Source organism: Hyperolius riggenbachi, chromosome 9, assembly GCF_040937935.1.
Source record: "Hyperolius riggenbachi isolate aHypRig1 chromosome 9, aHypRig1.pri, whole genome shotgun sequence".
NCBI lineage: Eukaryota > Metazoa > Chordata > Amphibia > Anura > Hyperoliidae > Hyperolius > Hyperolius riggenbachi.
The window spans coordinates 211,506,657-211,516,936 of NC_090654.1; the positions used below are offsets into that span (position 1 = coordinate 211,506,657).

At 46.0% G+C, this 10,280-nt stretch overlaps 1 protein-coding gene across 4 annotated transcripts in view; it reads right to left on the reverse strand.

The window, feature by feature from the left end:
* Positions 1–10,280, reverse strand: part of UBA3 (ubiquitin like modifier activating enzyme 3) — a 73,031-nt gene that overhangs the window by 32,170 nt on the left and 30,581 nt on the right. For all 4 annotated transcript variants that reach the window (XM_068253948.1, XM_068253947.1, XM_068253946.1 and 1 more), the window contains one exon: positions 7,531–7,613. In XM_068253948.1, the coding sequence (XP_068110049.1) occupies positions 7,531–7,613 (83 nt within the window). The remainder of the gene's footprint in view (positions 1–7,530; positions 7,614–10,280) is intronic.

Below are 10,280 nucleotides of genomic sequence, written 5' to 3' on the forward strand. Positions count from 1 at the left end.
AGGTTTCATATAAAGATGGTTATCCAAACACTAAATTCACTAAAATTCAAACTAAAATTCACCGCTGGAAAAATTCCCAGGTATTTATCAAATGAATAACTCTTCCAAAAAAATGTATTTGTATGTTGAGTACTGAGTTCCTAACATTCATTGGCTTTGCAAGTTGGTATGTCTACTTGGTATGTGTGTAGGTTCGTCACCTATAGCTTATAGGTTTTGTTCAGCACATCATAAAATGCTGGTGCTTTACAAATAAAAGATAAAAGTGGTGGACAGTTATGCCGACCAAGAAGTTCACAGCAGTAATCTCTGAAAGTGTGAGGTTGGCGGCCGCGACCTAGTAGGTGGTTTCTGAGCTAGAGGTGGGCTGCAGCATAACAGCTAAGAATGGCCACAAAGCTAATGGTTGCTTCAGGAAAGACTGCAGGCAGATGGGACAGGGTTTCAAGCACTGGCCTTGTTTTAGGGCAACCGGATGAGTAACAATAAATACTAATTACCAATTCTATTTATAACAAGAGAATTGCATCATGGTTATTTTTGAGCATGCTGATGGTGCTCTTTAACCATTTCAGACCGCTGGGATTTTTCACCTTATGCAACAGAGCAATTTTCACCTCCCATTCATTCGCTAATAACTTTGTCACAATGAATTGATCTATATCTTGTTTTTTTTCTGCCACAATTAGGCTTTCTTTGGGTGGTACATTTTGCTAAGAATTATTTTTTTTTCTAAATGCATTTTAACAGGAAATTAAGAAAAAATTTAAAAAAAATTCATTATTTCTCAGTTTTCGGCCATTATAGCTTTAAAATAATACATGCTACCGTAATTAAAACCTATATTTTATTTGCCCATTTGTCTCAGTTATTACACCATTTAAAGAGAACCCGAGGTGGGATTTACTTAGATTAGTGGGGCACAGAGGCTGGTTGTGCACACTAACACCAGCCTCTGTTGCCCCATGGTGTGCCTCCAGGACCCCCCTGCGCACCGCTATACCCCCCGCAGTGCTGGCGACCCACAGCGTGTCCCCAGCACAATGTTTACCTATGCCTGTCTGTTAGCGCCGCTCCCCCACCTCCTCCGTATCGGCGCTACCCGCCTGCGTCACTTCCCTCCAATCAGCGGGAGGGAAGGGACGCGGGCGGGTAGCGCCGATACAGAGGAGGTGGGGGAGCGGCGCTAACAGGCAGCCATAGGTAAACATTGTGCTGGGGACACGCTGTGTGTCGCCAGCACTGCAGGGGGTATAGCGGCGCACAGGGGGGTCCTGGAGGCACACCATGGGGCAACAGAGGCTGGTGTTAGTGTGCACAACCAGCCTCTGTGCCCCACTAACATAAGTAAATCCCACCTCGGGTTCTCTTGAAATGTTGTCCCTATCACAATGTATGGCGCCAATATTTTATTTGGAAATAAAGGTGCATTTTTTTCAGTTTTGCGTCCATCACTATTTACAAGCTTATAATTTAAAAAATGTTCGTAATACACCTCTTCACATGCATATTAACCATTGCCGACCGCCCACTACCTATGGGCGTCGGCAAAGAGGCACCCCCAGGACCGCGTTAACGCTGATCGGCGGCAGTACCTGGGGGACTGAGTAGCCGGGGATCGCGCGCATACGCGGGCATTAGGCTCCGCCCACCCGTGACGTCAACCCGCCGGCCAATTAGCAGCGCCGGCGGGTTGTTAACCCCTGATCTGCCCCATACAAAGTGTATAATATTATACTTTGTTAAGCTAACAAAGTGCATTATACAGGCTGCCTTCTGCCCTGGTGGTCCCAGTGATCGAGGGACCACCAGGGCAGGAGGCAGCCCTTCTAGTAAACACCCAAGCACACTGATCCTGCCCCCCCTGCCCCCTGATCGCCCACAGCACCACTCAGACCCACCCCCCTCCCCCGATCACCCCCTCAGACCACTGTTTGCACCCAATCATCCCCCTAATCACCCATCAATCACTCCCTGTCAATGCTATATTTTAGATTAGGTTCTAAACTGCCCCCCTGATCACCCCCACACCCTCAGATCCTCCCCAGACCCCCCCCCCTGTGTACTGTATACATCTATTCTCCCCTGTAATCACCCACTGATCACCTGTCAATCACCCATCAATCACACCCTGTCACTGCCACCCATCAGATCAGACCCTAACCTGCCCCTTGCGGGCAACCTGATCACCCGCCCACACCCTCAGATCGCCCGCAGACCAGCCCTCAAATCACCTCCCAAGTGCATTGTTTACATCTGTTCTCCCCTCTAATCACCCATCAATCACCCCCTGTCACTGCTACCCATCAGATCAGACCCTAATCTGCCCCCTGCGGGCACCCATTTACCCACCCACACCCTCAGATCGCCCTCAGACCCCCCCCTCCCCTGATCACCTCCCCAGTGCAGTCCCCTCTAATCACACCCTGAGACACCCATCACTCACCTCCTGTCACCCCCTAGCACACCTACCCATCAGATCAGGCCCTAATTTGCCCCCTGTGGGCTCCTGATCACTCGGCCAAACCCTCAGATCCCACTCAGACCCCCTTCCGATCACCTCCCCAGTGCATTGATTGCATCTATGCTCCCCTCTAATCACCCCCTGAGACACCCATCAATCACCTCCTGTCACCACCTGTCATCCCCGCCCCTAGCACTCCTATCCATCAGATCAGGCCCTAATATGCCCCCTGTGGGCTTCTGATCACCCGGCCAAACCCTCACCCGTCCCACCACAGTGACAGAATTTTTTTTTCTGATCACTGCTGGTCTCTACGACTTAATTGTGGCTCAGACCAACCGTTACGCTACACAATACGCAACCGCCAATCCAAGAAGCTACTATGCCCAGCTTTTCGGTGGAAACCACTCCAAGTTCTTCTCCTTAACATGGGTCTAGTCAAAAAGAATGTATTGCGGTCTTATTGGTCTATGCACCCAATATATCACATGCCCATGTTCTCTGCTGCCATGTTCAGGTCACGATTTGAGAACATTCTGCGCTTCCTGCACCTCAGTGCCAATACAACCTGTCATCTAAGAGGCCACCCTGCTTTTGACCGGTTCCACAAAATTCAGCCCCTCATAGACCGGTCATCAAAATTTGCAGATGCTTATACCCCTGAACAGTCATTTTGAGACATTTGGTTTTTAGACTACTCCTCACGGTTTTGGGCCCCTAAAATGCCAGGGCAGTATAGAAACCCCACAAGTGACCCCATTTTAGAAAGAAGACACCCCAAGGTATTCCGTTAGGAGTACGATGAGTTCATAGAAGATTTTATTTTTTGTCACAAGTTAGTGAAAAATGACACTTTGTGACAAAAAACAGGTGCGCTAAGGAGCCCAAAGTCCTATGAGTACCTTTAGGCTTTACAGGGGTGCTTACAATTTAGCACCTCCCAAAATGCCAGGACAGTAAACACACCCCACAAATGACCCCATTTTGGAAAGTAGACACCCCAAAGTATTCAGAGAGGGGCATGGTGAGTCCGTGGCAGATTTTTTTTTTGTCACACTACAGCAGAAATGGAAACGTTTTTTAATTTTTTTTTTGGTCACAAAGTGTCATTTTCTGCTAACTTGTGACAAAAAATAAAATCTATGAACTCACCATGCCTCTTAGTGAATACTTTGGGATATCTTATTTCCAAAATGGGGTCATTTGGGGGGTATTTATACTATCCTGGAATTCTAGCGCCTCATGAAAGCATGACAGGTGCTCAGAAAAGTCAGAGATGCCTCAAAATGGGAAAATTCACTTTTTGCACCATAGTTTGTAAACGTTATAACTTTTACCCAAACCAATAAATATACACTTATTGGATTTTTTTTTATCAGACATGTAGCACAATACATTTAGACAAAAATGCACATAGAAATTTGACTTCATTTGAAAAATGTCAGCACAGAAAGTTAAAAAAAAAAAAAATCATTTTTTTGACAAAATTCATGTCTTTTTTTTGAGGACTATAATAAAAACTAAAAATCACAGCAGCAATCAAATAGCACCAAAAGAAAGCTGCGTTAGTGACAAGAAGAGGAGGTAAAATCCAGTACTCGAGAGAGTACGCCTGGCAGGGCATGCGCAACGGAATGCGACTCGGCCAGGCTTTCAGGGACAATTGCGGGTGACAGGAGTCACCGAGGGAGACTAACGGGGCTTAAAGAGACTCTGAAGTCTCAAAACAAACATCTTTTTATTTAACAAATGTGTTTAATATGTTTGCCCTAACTAAACCGCCGCATTCCCGCCACTCCAATCTATCTAAATCCCCCCTAACTCCCCAGGGGGGCAGAGCCTCTCCCCTGTCATGGGGGCAGCCATCTTTTTGGTTGAAAGGAGGTGACAGGGAGCATAAGACACAGTTCCAACTGTCCTGTGTCCTGAAAACCCTTCCCAGTTGCACACGCTAGGCTTCAAATGTCAAATTCAAAATGCAAAAAAAAAATTGCACCAAAACAGCAGAACGAGAACAACAACATCAGAAATCCCATCATGCTTTGCACAGCATCAGGGGAAAACTGCCCGGGCAGTTTTCTTCTGTGCAGCTAAAAATGAGGCTTGTATAAGAGAAACAAAGTTCTGATGCTGTGAAACTGTTAAAGAAACACCAATTGAGACATCAGAATCTCTTTAAGCCCCGTTAGTCTCCCTCAGTGACTCCTGTCACCTGCAATTGTCCCTGAAAGCCTGGCCGTGTCACACTCCGTTGCGCATGCCCTGCCAGGCGCACTCCCCCACAGCGCTCCCTCCCCTGAGAGCGATCTGCGCTTGCGCAGTACTTCTGTGCACAGATCTCTCCCAGGGACGGGAGGGCGCGGGTCCACGCATGTGTGACAGAGTATTACTCGGCCAGGATTTTTGGGGACAATTGTGGGTGACAGGAGTTACCCAGGAAGATGGCGAGGGACGAGCAGCCCCAACAGGAGATCCACCGCTGACAGACGATGCATGGAGGCAGAGCTGCGGCTCATAGCTCTGCCTCCTAGAGCAGCAAAATCCACGACCAAGAAAGTCGTGGATTTTGCAGGGGAGAGGGAGGGCGAGTTTGGGGGGATTTAGATAGATTAGAGCGGCGGGAATGCGGCGGTTTAGTTAGGGCAAACATATTAAACATTTGCTAAATAAAAAGATGGGTTTTTTTTAAACTTCAGAGTCTCTTTAAAGTACAACTGTAGTGAGAGGTATGTGGAGGCTGCCCATTTTCTATTAAGCAACACTAGTTGCCTGCCAATCATGTTGATCCCCTGCCTCCATTACTTTCAGCCGTAGACCCTGAACAAGCATGCATCATATCAGGTATGTCTGACAATGTCAGATCTGACAAGATTTGCTGCATTCTAGTTTCAGGCATCATTCATACACTACTGCAGCAAAATAGATCAACAGGGCTGCCAGGCAACTACTATCATTTAACAGGAAATAAATATGGCAGGCTCCATATATATATATATATCTCACTACAGCTGTCCTTAAAGGAAGCCCCAAGTAAGTATGGAAGCTGTGATGCTTCTCGTATCAGGTTCACTTTAAAGAACACCATCAGAATGCTCAAAAATAACCATGATGTAATTATCTTCTTTATAAGTAAATAGAATTAGTAATTGGTATTTATTTTTACTCATCCGATTGCCCTAAAACAAGACAAGTGCTTGAAACCCTGTCCCATCTGTCAGCAGTCTGTCCGAAGCAGCCAACAGCTTTGTGGCCATTTTTAGCAGTTATGCTGCCGCCCGCTTCTCGTCTCATGTACACTTTAATGATACAAACTTGGTTGTAAAATCTTACCAAATCTATGTAGTAAAAGGGTAAACTGGGTGAATATACTTTGAATGGATACATTAGGGTAGTCCCTCATATTACATAGAAGTAGTAAGATTGTGCAATCAAGATTGTATAATTAAAGGACCACTCCCACGAAACATTATATTTTCAAACACCCCCACAGTAATTATAGCAACCATACAGAATATTGACAGTGTCATTTATTTCAATTTCTAGCATGGCCCTTTAAAGATCCATATGACACTGTATACTGCACACGTCAATCCCTGCACTCCCGCTGACGGACTTCTGTATCTATAAATCCATCACAGGGGAAGCCTGGTCAGAAACTAAGTAACTGATGGTATAATCCTTCCCTCGGCCCCAGTCTTTCCCAACTGCCATAAATTCTCCTGCTATCTCTCGGCTGACCAGGTCTCCGCAGCCCCCACTCTCTGCCCAAGAATTCAGTAGATAGCTTTCAGCACAGCGCAGACATCGCTGTGCAATAAGATGCTCTAGCTAGCTCCTCTCCCATATTCAGTCGACGTAAACACTGCTGCTCTGTCTGCTTCTAATGACGCTCTGTCACAGGACTGCGCGTCATTAGAAGCAGCCACAAGATAGCAGCCAAGAGATAGCAGGAGAATTTTCTGGCAGTTGGGAAAGACTGGGGCCGAGGGAAGGATTATACCATCAGTTACTGATGGCCCGTACTCACGGGCTGCAGAAGTGGCCTGTCGCCAGCACACGTGAGCGTGCTAGCGACAGGCCGGCAACAGCTTCTCTCCAGGTCCCTCCGCGTACACACGCGGAAGAGGGACCAGCGGCGAGACGGAAGCTGTCGCCGACGTTCCTCCTCCCCCCGCCGGAAGCTTCATTCACCTCTATGGAGGTTGCTGTCGCTAGTCCGCGTACTCACGCGGACTAGCGACAGTTGCGGCGGAGGTGCGGCGGCGACTGCTGCCATGCGATTGAAACTTTCAATCGCATGGCGACAAGAGCGGCGGGCGACAGTTCGGGGTGCGCGCGCGTGCGACGGCCCATACTCACGGGCGACCTGTCGCCGCAACACGCGCGCGCCGCGTGTTGAGGCGACAAAAGTCCCTCGTGAGTATGGGCCATTAGTTTCTGACCAGGCTTCCCCTGTGATGGATTTCTAGATACAGAAGTCCGTCAGCGGGAGTGCAGGGATTGACGTGTGCAGTATACAGTGTCATATGGAACTTTAAAGGGCCATGCTAGAAATTGAAATAAATGGCACTGTCAATATTCTTTATGGTTGCTAGAACTACTGTGGGGATGTTTGAAAATATAATGTTTCATGGGAGTGGTCCTTTAATAGGCACCTTAAAAGCAGACCTGAACTCAGAACTTCCTCTCTGCTCTAAAAGATAAGCTGAAAGATCAAATGACACTTGTGATTACTTGCAGATGAGAGGGAATTAGACAGGCTTTTCTCTCTAAAAACACACAGTGTGCATTTCTGTTTTCCTTGTGTCCTGTGCAAGAGTTTAAGCTGCCGATACTCAATGCCTGTCTTATTATGGAGGAGACTGCTGCACTGCTGCTCATACACTAGGTACTTTTATTACTGTCATAAACAAGTCACAAGATATTTGAGGTCATTAAGAAGTCTCGACGGTAAAATCTGCCAATAAATAAGCTACACAAACTCTTTAGAAAAATAGTGAGTCAGAAGGGAGTGGTCACAACCCTCCACCTACAACTATCACGCTGTATAAAAGTAAAGGACTTACCGGAAAAGAAACTGCCTGTTTAAATTAGAGACATCAATGGTGTCCATATCTATAACATGGATCTGTCGGAAACCCGAGAGGGCCTGTGGATAATACAGGATACAATGTTACATATATGTAATGTAGTATACTCAGAAGCCTCTGCAAACAACATAACACATCTGAAACATAAGTCATTTACTGAGGGCTCTTTCACATTAGGGGAGATTTTCTGCGTTTAAACGCAAGGGGTAAAGTTTGCGTTACCCAAGGTGAAATGAAAGTCCATAAACTTTCATTTTAGCTTTCACATATAACGCAGCCTTTTTGTGCGTTGCGTTACACTGCACCCAGGTGCAGTTTTTCGGCCGACGCTAGCTTTATGCGTTACAATGTTAGTCAATGTAAAACGCACACTATGCGCGTTTTTAATCCGTTAACGCAGGCAATCAGTCCCAGAATGCAACAGAGGAACAATGTAGAAAGTTGAAAACTAAAAGAAAAAAAATTACCTGCGTTTTCCTATGTGCTGTAACGCATTGAAAACGGATTAAAAACGCACTCACTGCAGTGCAACGCATATCAAAACGCATGCTTTGAGCGTTCTCCAACGCAAGCTCTGATGTAAAAGAGCCCTGATCAGATATCACGTTAGCTCTAAGGCCTTGTTCACATCAATTAGCGCAGACGGCCGTGCGACTGGAACGCAACGCATATGATCGCATACCATCTGCGCTGCTGATCCCATTCATTACAGTAAATGGGTCTGCGCTGCGATTTCCAAAAAATGCATGCAGCGCTGCAATAGTACATCGTACTGCTGCACATATGATGAGAACGGTAGAAGGGCTGTCTATGCCCTTCTACCGTTCTTGCATGTTGCACACTATGTGCTCTGCCTAAATGCGTACGGCAGTGCATAGAGTGGGAACGAGGCCTCGGGTTTAAACAATACCAGTATTTTAAGGAATTTACTACTATTTCCCTAAAACACATGAAGGTCCACCTAACTATCCGTTTTGTGCATACTGAATTACTTTTAATCACCTTTTTCTAATACTCAAATTTGGATGTTTAGTTTTAGTGTAACTAAATGAACATATTGATGATGATGTTATCCATTCAGTCGTGTCCGACTCTTGGTGATTCTATGGGTTCTCTCTCTCCACGATGTCCAATCTTGTACCATATCTGCCAGTTGCCTTAAGCTCAATCCTGTGTCAGCTTTGATGGTGTCAAGCCTATGCGTTCTCTGGTGGCTTTGTCGCTTTTTGCCACTGATCAGTCCTAGCATTAGGTCTTTCTCTAAGGAATTTGATCGGATCACGTGGCCGAAATATGCGAGTCTGAGTCTGGGGATCTTGCCTTCCAGTGACATGTCTGGTGATCTTGCCTTCCAGTGACATGTCTGGTCTTATACATTCCAATACTTCTTTGTTAGTCATTCTTGCTGTCCATGGAATGCAAAGCAACCATCGCCAGCACCACAACTCGAAGGAGTAGATTTTTCTTCTGCTTTTCTTAGGGTCCAACTTTCACAGCCATACATGGTTATGGGGAAAACAATGGCATGAACCAGTCGTAATACTAATGTCTTTGCTTTTCCATACTTGGTTCATGCTTACCATCGCGTTTCTGCCAAGGGTTATCTGACGTTTTATTTCATGACTACAATCACCATTTCGATCTATCTAAGAGGAAGGTGAATTTTTCTGCACACACAATCTTTTCACTGTCAACTGCTATCTTGATATTGCCATCACCTACTGTTGTCATGATCTTGGTCTTTTTGATATTCAGGTGGAAGCCGAACTTTGCACATAATGATAGAACTTCTATAGAGCTGCTATACAAACCATTTGGTACAGCAGCTGAAGTTAATTAAAGCGGAACTGAAAGGTTAAAAAAAAACAAAAACAGTGTTTCACTTACCTGGGGCTTCTGCCAGCCCCTTGCAGCCCTTCCTGTCCCATGCCGGTCCTCCATGATCCTTCGTTCTCCCACCACCAGCTACTTTAGGTTCGGTCAAAGCGACAACTACACCTATGCGCCCCGGGCCACACACAGTTTTCTTTGTGTTCCCAACCGCTGGACGCTATTGCAGGCTGGAACATGCTGAAAGATATGTGTGGCTCAAGGGGTGCAGGCACAGTTGCCATCAACTTACAAGTCGACGGTATGACCTAACCGAAAGTAGCTGGCGGCGGGAAAATGGAGGATCGGCGCAGGACAGGAAAGCTACAAGGGGCTGGCAGAAGCCCCAAGTGAAACACTTGTTTTTTTTAACAGTTACACTTTAAAGTCACCATATGCATTTATCCTGCAGTTTGATCTGAAATTCTAAAACTCAAACTCTAAGTTCCTTGTAAGCATAGATGGAACATTTCAGAAAACAGTCCTTGTTTATCCGCCTGGATAGGAGACATCCTGTAGGAGTCTGATTTTTGCAGACCCCTTGGGTCTAACCTGTATCTGATTTAAGGGGCCCATACACTGGTCGATTTCAGCCATCGATCGATTGTATGGAATCGATCGTAAATAGATTCTATCAAATCTATCGATCGATTTGATCTGGCACTATGGAAAATCTAGGTCGATCTGCTGCTGGCAGCAGATCGATGGCCCATAGAGTTGCATTGGATCTAATGGTCCAATAATGCATTTAGATCGCTTTCCAATAGATTTCATACTGAAATCTGTTCCTAGTGTGTGGCACACATCAGATAGATTCCTGTCAGATTCAACTTGACAGGCATCTGACAAATCTATCT